General features: G+C 35.7%; 1 protein-coding gene across 33 annotated transcripts in view; it reads right to left on the bottom strand.

Moving 5' to 3' along the window:
* Positions 1 to 18,383, bottom strand: part of sox6 (SRY-box transcription factor 6) — a 203,714-nt gene that overhangs the window by 93,870 nt on the left and 91,461 nt on the right. For all 33 annotated transcript variants that reach the window (XM_088611247.1, XM_088611249.1, XM_088611254.1 and 30 more), the window contains one exon: positions 2,995 to 3,084. In XM_088611247.1, the coding sequence (XP_088467373.1) occupies positions 2,995 to 3,084 (90 nt within the window). The remainder of the gene's footprint in view (positions 1 to 2,994; positions 3,085 to 18,383) is intronic.

Here is an 18,383-nt window from a genome sequence, read left to right as displayed (position 1 = left end):
AACTCCTTAATTGGTTATAAAAGTGCTGCATTGAATGAGGTTCCCTGTGATGACGGTATTCATTATTTAAAACTGGAAGGCTCAATCTGGAAAATATATGCTTGTCATCTTTCCCCTTAGTTCATTGGGTTATACTGAAGCTGTTCTGCTCTAGAAAATTGGTTTGTGGTTTGCTCAGCTTACGTAAAACTAACTCCTAAATTACTGCAATATTACGATATTGATAGTCAGAAGACAAAACAATGACATAGTGACACTTGTGAAGGCTGATTACTCTGTACTTACTTTAGTGCCTTTTTTAAAGGTTCTCACGAATGAATCACAATATTATTTTTACTTAAGCTTTTGAATAATATTCATACTTTTTTTTTAATTACTCAATGTCAAGTCAAATGGAAAAGGGGAAAAATACAACATCTTAAAAAAATGATGTTAGTTGGAAAACTGACACTAGATGACGTTTAACTTACAGCTGTGTACTGACAAGCCTGTAACCATGTTGCATTCTCTATTTCTCGATCGCTCAGCTTTCAGACTCGCTATCGGGTCCTTGCCCATTCAAAAGGTCCTGTAACGGTTTTCACCCTACAGCAGGAACAGTTGAAGCCACACTGATCACTTCGCAGATGTGAAAAATATGCAAAGCAGCTAGCTTAAAAACAACCAAGACCGACAGACCAGACTTCTCAAAGAATAGCTACATTGCAAAAAAACACATGAATTACCAGTGGTCCATTTCAACAAGAGCGGAATTTTATATTTCACTTATTTATCTTTGAACATCAAAAGAAATCTTTTGTAGCAATGTAACAATACAACAAAGTAAAAGCTCTAAGTAGAATACACAATGCCTTTGGTTTCCGGATTCAATAAATACGGACTTGAGAATGTGTTGCAAGGCCAGCTTGCCAGTAGGTAGCTTTTTATCTAGATGTCAGCCTTTATCTCTGACTTTCCTCCATTAATTTAAACATACAAACGTGTTTGCCCTTTGTATTGATTTTAACCTAACAATTAATGTGGATTCTGATTTATCATAACACTTTAGATCTTAATCATATGGTGTTTTCTGCTGGGTGCTTTTGTTTGTTTTTTAATTAAGAAGACCTTGTGTCTCCAACCCTGAGCTGCTTTTTAATTGCTAGTATTTACATCAGGCAGACTTCAAAAGAAGAGAAAGATGTTTGTAAGGGGAAGCACAAAGAGGAGCTTTGAAATGTCTACAGTCATATGAAATGGTATGCTAATTAAAAACCTAAGGCTGCCAGTGTGATATGAAAGGTATTTATATTTGTAACTTCTAATGTAGATTCAGTTTCCTAGGAAATCAACAGAGCAACCAGTGTTTTCTTTCCTTTATCAGTTCTACCTGTGTACTCATCAACACTATTTCCAACCATTCTTGTTTTCCAAATGAATAAACATGCCGCAATTCAGAAAAAAAAACAAAGCTTGTGTTGAAAGCCTCTGTCATTTAAAATATTTTTACAAAAAGCACTTTAAAATACAACAACATATTTTAGGTCAGGTACAATTAATCTTGTTTATGAAGGCATAAATTATTCAGGGATTCATTAAGGTTATTGCCAGTGAATACAAGTATACTGAAATGCAGTGGTTTCTGTGTTCGTGTGTGTGTTGGAGGCACTGTAAATCTACCCCAGTAATTAAACTGAAAAAAAAGATTTATTCTTTGTTTAGTACAGACACTGAGCAAATACAAAATGAAGGAGAAGTACATTTATAAAATCAACAAGAATCTTTTGTTTTAATAATCTGATGTCAAACAGTAGGCAGCATCCTGTATCCAGAGCTCTCTACATAGTTTTCAGATAGCAACAACAACAAAAACATATCAGATTTCAGACTGTGTAATCTCTCTCTCTTTCTGTAGTGTGGAAAAGATATCTCCCTGACAGATCTTTCAAATAAAATTAGTTATTGAACCATATGAAAGCATAAATAATACATAAATTGATATCGTAACAAAATGTAATTACCGTTTTATTTTTTACATTTTATTTCTTTCAATTTGCGGCAGTGATGGTACAAGCTACAGAGAGTTAGCTGGAGCTCTGCCTAGGGATGCTCCCACACTTGGTTCTCCTGCCAGACTGGAACACAAAGAAACCTCTACAGCAAGACAGAGAGCCAGGTTATCTTCCACTAGTACTGTGTCTTCCCCTTGAAAGTAAACATATCTTAGTAACAGCCTGTGCTTTGGACTGGCCTGCAAAGAGACAAACTTCACAGAAAACCACCTCCTCTTTGAATAAACAGAAAGATTTATAGTAAAATGTATATCTACTGCTTAGAAATCGTCCACCACCTCAGAAAAAAAAACACATTTGTGTTCAAAAGGCATAGCGGAGAGCACAGTCATAGACTGTAGTCTGCATTCTCAAGCTAACTGTTTAAATGAAATTCTATTCAAAACTATATTTTACACTATTAGCACAGTAACCTGGGAAACACAAGCCCAGTACTGTATAAAAACCTATGGAATGCTGAATTACATGGCCTATAAACCTTATATCCATAATGCATGTGAAATGACTTAAAAGCACTGGAAATCAACTCAATTCTACCCATCTGCTGCAAACATAAGTTAAATCTCCCATAGTTTGAATACAAAAATGTTAGACTTAGTAGAAAGAAATAAGAAAATAGTCTTTTACACAGAGATTCATATTGCTGTGTTGTCAGAAATGGCATATTTCGAGTGGCAGGACAGTAGTTAAAGGTTTTTTAAAAGTAGACTTGTTCAGAGCAAGCCCATTTTCAGATTATTTTTCATGAAATGTCATTTCTAAGATCTTTCTACAACCCTAAACAAATTAAAGAGAACATAAGGAAGGTTACAAACGGGAAGACAACATTTAGTTAATCCGTTCATTTGCTCACACTAATGAGCTCATTAATGAAGAAAGAATAAAGAAAAACAGCTGAACAGAGTCCAGCCTAGCCTGTCAATCCTAACTTGCAGTTTCCTACCTTTGATTTCCCCAAGAAGTTCGCTTGTGTTGAGTCTTTCCATTTTCTCCTTCCAGTCTTTAGAGAGAAGCTTTTCCATGCAAGAAGATTCTGAAAGAAACAGAAAGGAAACCCCCAATTTCATGTTAGTGGGTTACACCATTTTAAATATGATATTCTTATCCTGTGATTTGTTTTGCAAAATACATTTTACTGATTCAATTTATAATACAAATATAAAAGAGACATTGAAAGCAAATATTGTTTTCTGGTGTGCCAATTGTATATTCCATATTCCACAAAGCAAAAACTTCACAAATATAAAATGTAAATATAAAAGGCATACCTTGCTAAACTAAATTACTAGGCAAAGAGTAAAATTCAACCTTAAGAAAAGCAAAGCTGTTAGTCAAGTTAGAACACTGTAATTAGACCTGTTTACCTAAGCTTACTAGGAAATATAGAAAAATAAGGTTCCCATGACATTAATTATATAGGCTCTCTAGAATGTAAAATGATAAATGCAGAGGTTGGTTGTTTCACAAAATTGTTTTTTGGGAATTTATCACACTTTGAAAATTAAAACCTCTTGAACATGAAGGAATTACACCACTCCCACTTCCAGTGCAAAAACTAAAAATAAAGCAGCAAAAACGTTTGCAAGAATTTGTGCTTCAGTAGATTTAATAGCTTAGCCAGCATGAGATAAAGGTACTTGGAAATCAAAGCATGTGCAAGGACTAGCAAACACAAGTTAACAAGGGTTAAGCAATACAACAATGTATTGGACTACAGAAAAGGTATGATGTTTTACATAATAGCGACACCATAAAAACCCCTACAAATTAATTAAAAGCACGCTACAACATGCTGCTTGAAAAATCTTTGTAAATGCCAAGAAGGGGATAATTTCCAAAAAAAAGCATTTCACTATCAATAGTAATTATAAGAAATATAAAACCTTCAGTCATCTCAACATGAGCCAAAAGTGAAACCCGGTGAAAAAAAAAAGTCTGAAATCTGAATGTTTTATTTCCCTTGAAGGTGGCAAACAGCAGAGATTGATTTCTGTGACCTTGGAAGGCCACCTAAAATGAAAAAAAGGTCATTCAAAGTCAGTCTAATTCAAAAAAACAAAAGCACGTCTGCTTCAGTTCTCCACCCTCTCTTATTCCTGTCATTTTTTTTCATTAATAGTAACAGGCTATCAGGTTTCGTTGTCTCATTGAGGTCAATAAGAGGAGGGTGTGCAGAGATAAGACAGACTACAAAGAGACATTAAAAAAGTAAGCACAAGGTAAGAGATGAAATGGGTTTCTATGCGAGCTGGAAGCAGTGATGAAAACAATTAACATTTGTCCATGGGATAATTAATCAGTCGAGGAATGGCTGGAATCCGCCGTTCTGTCGTTGAGGTCGGTGATAAAGAACATGTTGCTAACCAGCACAGGCTGCGTCTTCAAGTTGTTCCTTCCAAATGGAGGTCAGCTTGTTCCCATCAAACAGAACTTTTCCTACAGTCTCACAGACTCCCGCAATAGAACCATTTTGGACACAAGCTGCAAATATGCGGTAACCTTCACCAGCACTGAAATAAGGAAACTGAGCTCTCTCTTCCAAGTTAGGAATGAATGAATATGCAATTCTGTGACTCTTAAGATACATAGCAAAACAAGTCTTTTACAATAATATTTATAAAAAAGACACAAGTAGCACATTCAGAGTCCTAGACAATAGCTGTCAGTGTTTCATGTTTTTGTTTTAGAGTTTAGTAAAAAAGCCATGAGGGAGGCAGATGTTGACTAATTTGTAAATTTGTGACTGTAAAAAGGCTTTCTGACCCTTTTATCGGGAATAAAACTCTGGTATGAGACATGTCTAAGTAATGTTTGAAATAATGATTCAAATGAGAACTTTCAGATCCACGTTTGCCTCAAAAAAGCAATTTCTTGATTCCACAGGGAGCTCTGAAGCCATTTTCTGAGTTCATCTGCTTTTGTAAAGAATATGATTTTATTTTCATTGCATAATTTCTAGTAAAATGCAAGAAAAAGGATTCATTTCACTTTTTAATTTGTTACTATTCCATGTTACTTTGCCTGACCAGTTCTTCTAAAGCCCACCTCTATCTTCTTTTTGAGATGACATCATGAATATTAAGAATATTTTGTACTTGTCCAAAATGTAAAAAGACATTCTAAGGATCTGCAACAGTAACCAAGGGGCATTCTTGTTTATAAGTTGTTAAATGCCTCTTCTGAACAATGAGTCATTTGTGAACATTTTGCAAACAAAAGAGCTCAAATTTATAAGGACAGGGGAAAAGTATTCTGAATGCCTCACAGATTTAGTTACAGTCATGTCAAGGGTGCTTTATGGATTTATATGCGTTATACTGTCATGAAATATTTCAGATACAGAAAGGGCTTTTGTGAGCCAACATCTGAATGAAAACAGCATGCCTTACAATTTTCGATGAAGATTCCCAAAATGATACATTATTAGAGATTTGTCCATGTGGCTTAATAAACACAGCGTTAAAACGAACAGCAAGCAAACTAGACTTTTGTCCATATATCCATATGTTATCTTCAAATTGGTAGCAACCATAGTAATATGTTGTGCTTTTATTCCGCAATTATATTCATCCATTCAACATGTTTCCTATAGCTGTTTGGGTTACACAAAAACAGTAACTTCCACTGTATCAGTCCCCAAATCCCACCAAGCGGGGGTGAGGGGGACACAACAGAATGGAGCAAGAACATTTTCTAAAAATAAACAAACAAAAAATTAGAAACTCAGAGGAATATTTTTTCTTTCATTTTTTTAAATAATCAAACACTGTATGCCTTTCACAGTGTAGCTCCTCTGAGAAACTTTTTTATTTTTTATTTAAGAGTTTGCTGGGTAAATTCTTAAAATGCTAAAAGAAAAAGAAATAATTTGATTGTGATACATCAACTCTCAACACCTCTCCAACTACCAGTACCTATAGAGATATATATATGCCTTAGCTATTCTATTCTCCTCTTATAACAAACTTACATGTTTTCTATAAAAGAACACTTTATTACTTAATTTTAGATGTGGTGTAAAAGAATGCCTGAAGAAAAAAGCCCATTATATTTTTTGAAAGGCAGGCTTCTACTTCTATAAAACTGCTGGTGTGCTGTTAGGAGGAAATTAAAAAAGCCTCCCCTGATCAGCTTTCAATTTATTTTTATGCACACAATGTATGTGAATAAGTGAGCCCCAATGTGCAATTCTGTAAATTCTCAGATTATATTTACAGCCTTGGGATGTGGTTTTCTTGAAATGAAAGCTAAACACTAACAGTACCCTGAATGCATAAAATGGAATAAGCAACAAGATTTACTGTAGCCACTTAGGAAAGAAAACACAATCTGTAACTGTGCTACATCTGTACCTCATTCCAATAGGAATCAAGGAGCAAAATTTACGTTCACGGATTGATAAACAAAGCTGACAGCTCTGTAGAAATAATGGAGAGGCGGGAGATGGCGGAAAAGAAAAAAATTACCCTAAATGGCATTAGCTTCTCAATTATTCTTGTCCTTTCTTTTGGACAAGAACAGATAGAAGCACTGTGCACATATTCCAAAGGGAACTTATTTCCCTTACTGCCCCACCCATCCTCATACACTCTCATGCCCCCACATGAAAAGAAAGATGTGCCAAAAAACACTAACAATAAGAATAAACTTAATATATATCAAGTAGAAAGTTTGGTTGAGGTCAAACTCGCTTTTGTACTTTTTAAGAATTCACTTCAAAAGAACTGGCATCTCATTTGGTTAATTTTCACATTTATGCCTTTCCTCTGCTTTGCTGAATTTTGAAACACAAACAGAAGGAACTGAAATCTGAGTTTGCTTATGACTAGAACCTTCATTTCAGAATCAACACAAAATTTCAAAACCCCAATCTCGTAACCCCAGCAAGACTGATGAGGGTTCCAGATGATCAGAGTCTTTGGATATTACAGATTACCCTTATTTCATTTTTTGGGGTGTCACCCCTGGAAGTGTTTCTCTATACCTCAGTGAACCAACAAATTTGCTCCAACAAAAAGTAAATACAGCTTCCCTTACTGTTTTCAACAGAACTGCAAAGCAATTGATCGACAATCAATCACAGGTAATTGATCCCCCACATTTCATTTACTTCCTTCTGAGAAACTATGTATGGTTGCTATTGAAAAAGTACAGTACATACAGATTTAACCAGACCCGTGTCAGAGAGATTTGATTGTTTTAAAACTAATCGTGAATTCGAAATGAAAAAAGTCTGCATATGCCAAAATAGGTGCTTCCAATTTTAGTCCTTAAAACGATAAAAAAACACAATATGAAAAAAAGAAATGCCTTCTCCCTGTTGGAGGAAGAACTTCAGATTTAACACTGATAACAGACAAAGGAGAAGAAGAGGGGCTGTGAACTCACAAAATAATCTCTGGTCAGAGAATTGTTTTCCCATACATAGGAGCTCTGATATAAACATCAGCACAAATGCTTCGTGAGACAAACTTGGGCTTTCTCAAGCACTTGATCATTAAGGAATGCACCAACTGTTTGAGATAATCCCGTGCCAGCTCCAATTCTTCTCCGCACTTCCCTCTGGGAGTGGTCAAACTCCCTCACTCCTCTTCTTTTAAACACTCCTACATACCTCTTTTTAAGCACAAGAAAAAATGCATTGTGTGCCAAGCAACACAAGAAAACCACTGGGATGTCAAGCAGGAACGAATGCTTTTAAACTATTAACCCCCTAGGAGTCACCTTTTACCTGAGAGTTGAAAACAACCTGCAAGTTGTCAGTCACGTTGCTAGAATTCTAAGTCGTGCTGCTTAAGACTAGCAATATTGAGAGATTTAAATTATGATAATTAGAAAATTACACCATTTCTGTGAAACTGCTTGGTGATTGGGCAACTACTTGTTAAGATTTAAGACGATATTTATTTCATGGCAAGCTGGAAATATGGTTAGTTTTGCTTCAATTTAAGAATGGATTTACAAAATTCCACACAGCCAAACAAGAACTTAAAGTCTTGGAATTGAAATCTTTCAGTTTGAGGACTTATGTTCTTCAAATTAAAATACTTTTGATTATAGAAGTTATGATAATTAAAAAGTTGTAATACAGAATTTGATGCATGGGTTTTAATTCTTGCAAAGGAGGCATGATAACGCCATGATCTCTGAGTATATACATAGAATAAGCCTGCAGTAAATACAAATACCAAGATGGAAAAAAACGCAATCCAAAAACCAGCGGTGACATTAGTGCTGTTTTAATCATTTATATTATAATGCTCATCAGTTTTTGAATGACACTAACATCCAGTTAATGAGCCAGTTATGTGACTTGTTTCACAGCATTGTTCTAAAAATCTAAAAAATGACATGGAATTCAAACTAATAATAATGATCCTATTCTTTCTAAATACCATTGCTTTTATTCAAGTACAATCTAAATGCAGATCAGTCTCAGTATCAGTGCTGTATCAGTGCTACATAGCTAAGAATGACAATTAGTTATTTGTCAGAAGTCTCTCAATCAACCTCTAGTTTATTGCTAAAATTATTTTATTTCTGGAATTCAAACAAATTGAAGATATGAACATGCTGTCCATGGCTCTAAGTTTAAACTTTGCTCAAGGCTCTGAAGATTTTAAATCAATGAATGGCTTTTTCAGCCAAGGCTGCCAAAACAATGTATTTAACAGAAGTGTGCGAGGAGGCCAAATTCTAATCTTGCACTTCCACTCTCCTATGTATACATACTGTCTGGTTCTCCACAATTTTGTGTGCATCTTTTCTCCTCCTCTCCCTCCACCCCGACTTCACCCTTGCTGCAACTCCATGGTTTGTTCCTCATAAGCGAGCATGAGTTGTGAAAGCTATGATCTTCAGACAGTGCTGTAATTTCCTTCAGCCAGGCGAGTTAATGACAAAGTGTTAAGTACACTATCCCTTTACAATTGTTGGCTCATTTCATTGTTATTTAAATCTGACCAAGCCACTATAACGTTATTTATGTTTTTGTAACGTCAGCCCATTTCTGACTACAATGGGCAGGCTACTAGCAATGACATTTTTCCTTAAGCACGCAATTCTCCCAGACAAAATATTTTCCACAAACCTCAAATTAATATAATTGGTAAAAAGTCTGGAACTGCTGCTGTCATTGTATGACTAAGTTTGTAAAACTTCCATCAGGAAAAAACTAATAAGCACTTCATTAGGCACTACTAAAAATTCTAGCTTGCACTGCTTTTGAGACAAAAGTCTCAAAAGGGGATAAAAAAGCCACAATGATCATATTGTTGTTGTTTTTGGTTTAATCTTCCTCCTCTCTCTTAAGTTCTATCTCTGAGGAAAGAAAAACAGTGTAAGGGTCTTCAGTTAACTTGAAGAACCACTTCAGACTGGGATGAGAATGGAATGAAAACAATAGCTTATATCTAGTTTTTATTTACATTTTCCCAAGGTCTCAGTGGCATACCAACCAGGCCCCTGTAGGAGAATACAGAGCGCTGGCACTGCAAACTATAAGCTCAACTGGACAGCAATCAGTTTTCAGAGCCCATGTGACACTTGTGCCTTGACAGCAGAAAGCAAAGGAAAGTGTATTTGGCAATAGATTCTGCCAGCAGAATCTCTCATTGCTCTTGATCAGACAGTAAAAAATTTAAAAACGGTTTTGATTCTCCTCTCTTCTGTTTGGAAAGGCTATATACCATACCAAACAACTTCCAAAGCACACAACATGTCCAAGCAACGTTTGGTCTGCTCATATACATTTTCTGTTGAACCTGAGGTTCAACTGAGGTTTATTTCTCCTTTACTTCTGACCAACTCTACACCGTTTAGCAGTTCACCTGCCAGCGATCCACACTCTTGAAAAAAATCTGAAGGTGGCATCTCATTTTCATTCGCAACAGTTTAAATTAAAAAATAAATTGGTAACTGTAATTTTATGTTTTAAAGTCTTCCAGGTTTTTATTATGTGCGAGAATGTGTGATTGTAGACCACGTTCAGTACAAACACAGATTTCTTCACCTGACTTTGCTCCGTGCCAAACCAAATGTTCTACAAAAACCACAATAATGTTATATCTTTACTTTCATTGCTGTTTCTGGATAAGCGTGCCAGTAATGACAATCAGCCCAACACTAGCATTCATTTCTAAAAACAAAAAAGCAAACGTCTCTATTCGCACTTTAAACTTATGTTTTTTAAGTAACAGTTCTTGTTTTTCTTTGGTATTCTGTACTGAGTATGGGTGATGCTCTCAATTGCCACTAGAGCAAAATGAAGAAACTGGCTGCCAACAGGGCAACATGAAACAATGACTTACAGTTTATTTCAAACAGCTACAACATTCATATTTCTATGTAGTATATTTAGTTACTGATGCCCTAAAAAGCGAGAAAACATTACAAATAGCATTTCCAGTCAGACTGTCATTCCAGAACTTTCATTGCTAAACAAAATGGGAGCTTTTTTACATTTTATAAAGTGCAAATGAAATTGAGCTAAGAAAACAAATTGAAATAAGATCTATTTAAAGTGGAAATTACATGTAAAAAGTCAAATAGAGATATTTTATACCACCTATTTACTCTCATTCACTTCACAATCTAAACCAGCGATGGGAAGCTGGCCAGGCACAGATTAGAGACACATGCATTACCTTGTTCCAATCGGATGTTTTTGCAACTACTGTAGAGGGTATGTTTAAAATCCATTCCAGTGGAAAAGAAAGAAAAAATATACTATGAACCTGAAAGTCCAATATTATGCTACTTCAACTACTGATATTTTTGCTACTCCTCCCCTTTAAAACAACATAGCCCCCAACACAGTGAGATAAGTTAAATTCTGAATTGCTTTTTTTTCATGTTAGTACAAGCATACTCAGTTGTTACCACCAACACAAACAGTGTCAAAATGTGTAAGGTGTGTATCATTTACCTATCCTTCAAGATACTGTAGGTAAATGTGATTAAAGTTAATGCCTTCCCAATGAATGCATAATTCTGTTCTTACTTTTGTTCTTAATTAATAGCATATACTATCAGATTTTTTTAAAAACAACTCGATGGACTGTTGGGTGGATAGAAATAGATATACTTTACATGCACACATTATTCTTTTAGTTTTCCAAGTAACACCTGAATGCAATACTGATGTGATTAAGATTAGCAGAATGTAATAACAAAGAACAATACTAATGTAATAGGGATAAGTAGAGGTTTATTTCATGCTGAAAAGAGAAGAAAAGAAACATAACATTTCGGCTGTGGAGCCTTCTTCGGGTGTGTGAACTTGCACTTCTTCATTATACTAATGGAATAGCACTAAATCAACAATAACTCAATTTCCTAGAAAAGAACATGTATCACAAGTAATGAGAAAAAATGAATCTCTCAATGCCACAGTGTTCAGTAACACAAGCAACACATAAAATTAACAGATAAGTGCAACTTCCTGCTCTCTGCAAGTCAGTTATCTGACCCACGGCAGATACAATACTAGGTGTGTCCTTTCTAGAGACAAAAAGAACAACATGTAATATCAAGCTCAGAACATGTTCTTCTATTAATTCAGTATAAATCTTATTACTCAATCAGACTCCTTTGAAACAAAACTGGGTTTTGCAGGGTGTTTCTCTTGTGTTACAGACACAATTCCATTCGTCTGGACAACCAAAAAAGATATATAACCTCTTTGCATCATAACTGGCCTTTAACACTCCCTAAAACAGCATAATTTCAAATGCTTCTAAAAAGCTGTTAACACATTGTAGTTCTGTCAGCACCGAGACATGTCAAAGGTAACTCTGCCCAGTGGCACTCTGCCAACACATCTGTCAAAAGCACCATAACCTTTAGAGTACTACTGTAATCCCCCTGCAACAGGAAAAGGATCCTCTCGCTCATCAATCCTCATGTTAGGACCATGAATAATCAGTAAGGATTTCAGAAACCCAAGCAGCATCACATGGAAGAACATCTAGCAAACTTTTAGCATTATTCAGCAAAGCTTGAAACTCCAAAAAGCTTTGTTTTTTTTACCTTTACTGTTTGTACAAGAAAAACGAAGAAGGAAAATGAAAAAAGTAGAAAAAGATTGGTTTAAGCGTCACAACAGGTCAACTGTTAAAAAGCTGTAATATTTGGGGTGAGCCGCTTGAAGAAAAAGAAATATTCATTTGTATAAATTCACTGAATCTGCATTTCGTAACACTTCTGGAACACTGTTTTGAATGTAAATAAAAACAGAAATATTGTCTTACAGCTCCATTGAATCAAGGTAAGTGTGTGTTTCTTTAAAACATGATCAGACTGTCTGAACTATATACTTGTATGTTACAGAGGCCTGATACTTCATGTAAATGAACAATGCAAAAAGTCTAGTCAAAATATGCTAGGCTTTTTAGTGGATTTTAAAATATATCAAAAACACATATTCCATAACATTTAATTACAATATGTTTTATGGACTGTAAAAAGCTGGAAAAGCTGCTGAATCCTCACATAATCCTAATAGTATAATAAGATCTACAGTATAGGAACAGTGAATTAAAGGAGAACAAAAAACAGCCTTCGAAAAACTTTTCCCTATCAACATCATAAAAGCAATATTCATTACAAAATAAAACCTGACAGTGCAACGCATCAGTTTGAGATTAGCAAGGTTTAGAAACTTCAACTCACTCCATGACAAGCAAGCTTTCTTAATCTTTCAGTAAATTCTTTTTGCTGGGCCATTAGAACCATCTTACAGAACCACACCAACACCATCCTTCCATATATCCACCACCAACTCAGGGTAGTGGGGAAGCCAGAGTCTGGAAAACCAATGGGTGCAAGACTGGGTACTCCTTGGACACGCTGCCAGTCCTTCACAGGGCAGACACACACACTCACACCTAGGGCCAATTCTCCCAGAAGCCAGCTTACCTTCCAATATGTTTTTTGGACTATGAGAGGAAACCAGAGCATCCGGAGGAGACCCACGCAAACACAGGGACAACATACAAAACTCCAGACAGGACTGAACCCAGAGTCCCAGCACTGCTAAGCATTTTGCTACTGAGCAGCCCCGCCAATATCATTTCCTGTAAATTAGTTTCAATAGTGTTACGTTAGCATGATATACCATGAAACATCGAAAAAAAAAACTGCTGTGTGAGAAAGTGATAGTATAATGTCAATAGTCAGGGCACCATAATTCACTGAAAAGACTATTTTGAACACCCCATTAGTTTCAAATCAAATCCAGTGAAGTTCTCAATGGAGAATGTAATTATTGAATCCATGCATTGACCATGAAAATACAAATACATTTTTTCTTATTTTTCCAACAAAAAGAAAAAAAAAACATTTATAGGAAAGTAACTTAAAGATCTCCAAAATAATTATAAGGATCAATTCTTATATCCTTAACATCCAATATTGCCTGTTTTCAGAATCAGCTAGAACCAATAATAAAACACAAACACTAAACCAACAATCCACTCAGATCTATTTGAACTGAAAATTATCAGAAAAATGCAAGTAGATTTTAAGCTTTTATACAAACACCTCCAAATTTTCATTAAGAGTGTAAGAGAACAGTGAGTAAACCAAGCATGTTAATCTGTCTGATGTTAATCGGCGAAAAACAGTACTTGAAGAAGAACAGTCGGTTGTAACGTGATGACCTACTGACCCAAAGTTTGGATCACCAGAGCAATATGATGGTTAGGTGTCTATCTCAGAATAAGTAGGAATGACACATATTAACGTTATGTTAATGACCAAGTGATTTTTCTGTTAGTCTTTATACATACAAGGAAAGAAAATAAATGGAGGTTAAATGACTATCTTATTTTTTGTAGGAATCCCATTTTCACATACAGTATATTAATTCTCTGACTAGAATTATACCTATACAGTTTGGAGTTACTTGGCCAAACACTTGTTGAGAAAGAGCAGTTCAAGGGATCCACATCTCTCAAAATGGTTCAAGACCCACTGAAGGTAAAAAAAAAATGTATTAACTTTTCAGGAGAAAAATAAATTAATTTGGTTGTTGATTAAATCAATTCAAGTTTTAATTAAACTGGTGCAGCGGTTCATATGAAGAAGATTTGATTTTGAAAGGGTTTGATTGCATGGATTAAACTGATACCTAAAGTCACACAGGTTCCCAATTCACAAATTTATTGGATTAGCTATAATATTTTGCCTGCCTAATATGAAGTTGATATGTTGTTGAGTATCTGAACATGAGTGGTTTCCAAAGTGAGAAGAAAAAAGCCTATCGCTAAAGACTTACTGAAAGCCTAAATAAAAGAAAAGGTTAACAAAAATATTAATAGGTAGCTACAATACCTTCAAGGCCAAAAGAAAAATGTAGCTTATGTATCTCAGACTCACTTTTTGGCCTAAGTATTTTTCTTTCTTAACAGAGGAATTCTGCAACATTTTTTCACATTTCTACTTTAAACTTAAACCTAGGCAGTAACTGACTAGACGTCTGTTGTAATTGTAATAAATTATTTTTTCTAAATTTTGAAGCTGTTGGGGTTGAGAGACTGGGTAGCTGTAAATTTTATTTTAGACAGTTACTCTGAGATAGAATAGACATTAAACTTTTGCTAAAAACTTGTGTACCACACTAAGACGCTGGTCTAACCCACATGTTTATAAACAAATGGATTATTTTGAATAAAGAATTTCAAAATATTCTTATGAACAGCTGCATCTAATGAATTTAAACTTGGCAGGCTTCATCAACAGCAGAAGCTTTGTAATTTTTACTCTTGAGAGGTCAAAAGACTACTGTTTATACCCTCAATGGATTTTCAACCATTTTGAGAGATGCAGCCTATCTCCCAAGGTGCAACTGCTCAAAATTTGTCCGGCCAATTAATTTCAAAAGCTATATGCATAAATCTACTACAGCCAGCGCGTGTACATGCAAAAAATGTGCTACCTGCTGCATAAGCCGAGATAGAGCCATAATACCCAGTTCACTGGTGATGATACCTTTAGAATCTGACACGCTGTCTTTGCTGTGTATATCAAGATGACCGTGCGGACACCATCATTCTCTCACACCTGAAGCTGACTCTGTCCTGGCAAGCCACTACACTGTCAATAGAAATGACACTTGGCATCTACACATTGAATCAACACAGGAGCAATAACAGCTGCTTCTGATTTGCACCTCACAAGTTACGGTCATAATTTTACCACCCACACTGCGTTATCAACTGAAAACTGACCTTTTATGCAAACTGTTTCAGCTCATGGACTATGTGGCCAATTAATTCCAAACTTGGTACTGTAGGAATCCTTCTAGTGATTATGGAATCAAAACGTAGCACAACAGAGTTCTGGCTACATGTTTGACTGAAAGGTATTTTGTTTTCTTGTCAATACATGTCATATATCACAAATCACTCATGAGCAAAAACTGTTTAGCCAATGAACTCCAAATTTGGAAGTATGCTTTACTGACAATGTGATGAACATAAGTTGAAATGGGGCTCCTGCTTAAACCAAGATCAACAAATATATTTTCTCAAACTTCAAACTGCTACGACTGCCATCTTAGGAGCCACTGTGCTGATTGATTTTAAACTTGGCAGGATTCACCTAACTGAAACATGGTGTAAACTTGAACCTCACTTAGGTTAACTTCAACTTTTAAACAACTACAAATGCTTTGTGAATCATGCCAGTACTGCTAACTACTCCCCTTTAAAAACTGAGACAAATGAGAACCACACTTGTTAGGTAGCGCTCTAGTTTCCCCTTAGCTTACTTGATGTTTCCTCACACTGTTAAAGTAAGTGGGTAGAGACTGGCATGGAAGCCTAAAACACACTTGCACTTTTCTAGTCAGTTTCTGCTAATGTAAAAAGAGGATCAGGTGAATAGTATAACTGGAAGCTGGCCACATTCTGGAATGTATCTGTTTCCCTTAGAAACACCGCTCATCTGTATCTCGAAGTAAGTGCTTAGTGAAAACAAACTAGGCACACTATACAGAACATGCAGAAGAATTGCATATACAATTGTTAATGCATTGTATCTTATGAATATTTTAATCACAGAATCAATAAAACCTGAAACCAACATAAAAAATGCAAAGAGAAACAAGACAAAATGTGTTTTGTCATTCCACCAGTAGTTCTAGAAACAACAGACATTCAAAATGCCAAGTGTTCCTCAAGCCTTCATAATCATAGCGTTATTGAAGTGAGGACAAAAAGGCCTCTAATTGCATGGGAGCAATCTAAATGGAATAGGTTATACTCCCAGGCAATACGGCACAATACAACAAAAACAACATTCTCTGTGTACAACAGAACGTCATCTCTCATTTTCAGGCAATTACCTTCCTTCTTGTCAACAGTTTTAATAACCTCCATCATTTCTAAAAGACTTTTGCTTCAGTTAAATAATTTTCAGCTCTTTAATATGCAAATGAGCTTGTTCATATGCATGGGTGAAGTGGTGCAGCTACTTGAAATGTGTCAGTACATTGTAGAGCACCTGCACCTCAGGGAAGGCTTGATTTAATTGACACCTAATACTATTCATTATTCCACTTAGTGAGCAGTTCCTGTTAGTCACCTGTAGGTTCTCCTATAGGCAAGAGTTCAGCCTGCCAACAGGAGCTCTAAACATCGGCTATAAATAGAATTATTTAATATTCACCATTGGGAGCGCATGCAATCCTAGGTAAATAACCATGCGATCAGTCAATCTGTATTTAAGAAGCATATTGGCCAATTCCCTACTAACACACTGTGGCTCTTTGGTTGCTAGCTGGGTATGCAACTACACACAAGATAAACAGCGTTAAGAAACTGTGGCCAAACACAAAATGTGCAACAGAACTGCAAGCTCCTAACTTCTGAGCAAAAACTAAAGCGTTTTTTCAGCTAGCTTTAGAGTTGTCTATTATCTGGCGAAATAAACTTTATGCTGTGGATGCACAAACCTCCTATTGTTTATGTTAAATTCATAATCTTTTCCATGCATGTACACAAGTACAAGATGGATTACTCCCTTGTAATAAGACAAATGACAAAAATTACTTTGTGTTGACTTTCACTCCATTTTGTAACCAGCTAGACCATTTTAGTAAACATAAGACCAAATGGCTTATTTTATATTTACACCATGCACCACAAATGTTTGTAACAAAAGCACAAATGTTAAGATAAGATCCATATTTTATGCCATAATAATGGTCCACCAAGTCTAAGAAACAAGCTTTGTCGTGTTACCATTTCGAAATATTACACCGGCATATAGTTTTTCATTGTCTGTCAAAGGCAAAACCTTTCCAAATAATTAAATGTAATTACAATCATTAAATTAAAGTCAAGTAACTTACATCATGTCATACTAACAATAAAGTTTTTCTTCTAGGTTTATAGTCAGGAAAGCTGAGGTGGTAGTCTTTTTGAAGTGACCCCATGGTACAGGAAACCTGTGCGAGACATGATATATGACCTTTCTTAACAGGACACGTGTCTGTCTACCATATATGCATTAACTATACCCAAGTGACTTGACCTCTTGAGTAGGTCAGAGGACTCAACAAATGGCCCCTCCAATCCATTCCACCACAGAACTTTCTTGCAATCAGCTTTTAAATTATTCAGCTGAACTGAGTAAAGATCAATTTATTCACTAAACTGCTAGAAGTAACACACCCCTCAGACAGAAGAGAATAAAAGAGATATTCTGCAGATATTACACTGGATGATCAACAATGTAAATATAAACAAATATTAAAAATACATTTAGTTGCAGAATAACCCTCCATCCCAATGGTCCAGTTTTCCAAATATATAAGACACTATTAAAGAGTTTTTTATCTTATAAATTTTCGTTCTGAGGCAGAACAGATGTTCGGATTCCTAAATCATCTTAGGTTTTATACTGTATATTCTTTTATAAGTGCAGAGCTGAGGTGGTTTTGTATTTGGGTTTCCCTAAGGAAGATTTTGACTCCTAGCCACTCCTTTCAATGGACCTTAAAACCACACAGGACTACAGCAGGCCTGCATGTACATGAGGGATCATTTGCCAGATCTCTGTACCCCAAAGAGCAAAGGTCTTCTTCAGAGCTTCACAGCTGAGGGAATTCTTTTTGCTGCTGCTGGGCTTGGTGTGTCTCAATGAAAGAGACTTCAGCATTGCCGCTGGCCCACGCACAGCAAAGGTGGTAAATTATAAATCTGAATGAGTAGAGAGTCAGCCAATAAACAACAGCAAATTGCCCAATGCTTCTGAAGGCAAAATCTTCTGAAAAGGGTTGGACGAGAGATTAAAACATGCCAGTGGCCCCTTGTCTGCTTCAAAAAG

Source organism: Lepisosteus platostomus, chromosome 18, assembly GCF_059453375.1.
Source record: "Lepisosteus platostomus isolate fLepPlt1 chromosome 18, fLepPlt1.hap1, whole genome shotgun sequence".
NCBI classification, from domain to species: domain Eukaryota; kingdom Metazoa; phylum Chordata; class Actinopteri; order Semionotiformes; family Lepisosteidae; genus Lepisosteus; species Lepisosteus platostomus.
The sequence above is the reverse complement of the archived record's forward strand: the minus strand, read 5'-3'. Positions and strand labels throughout refer to the sequence as shown.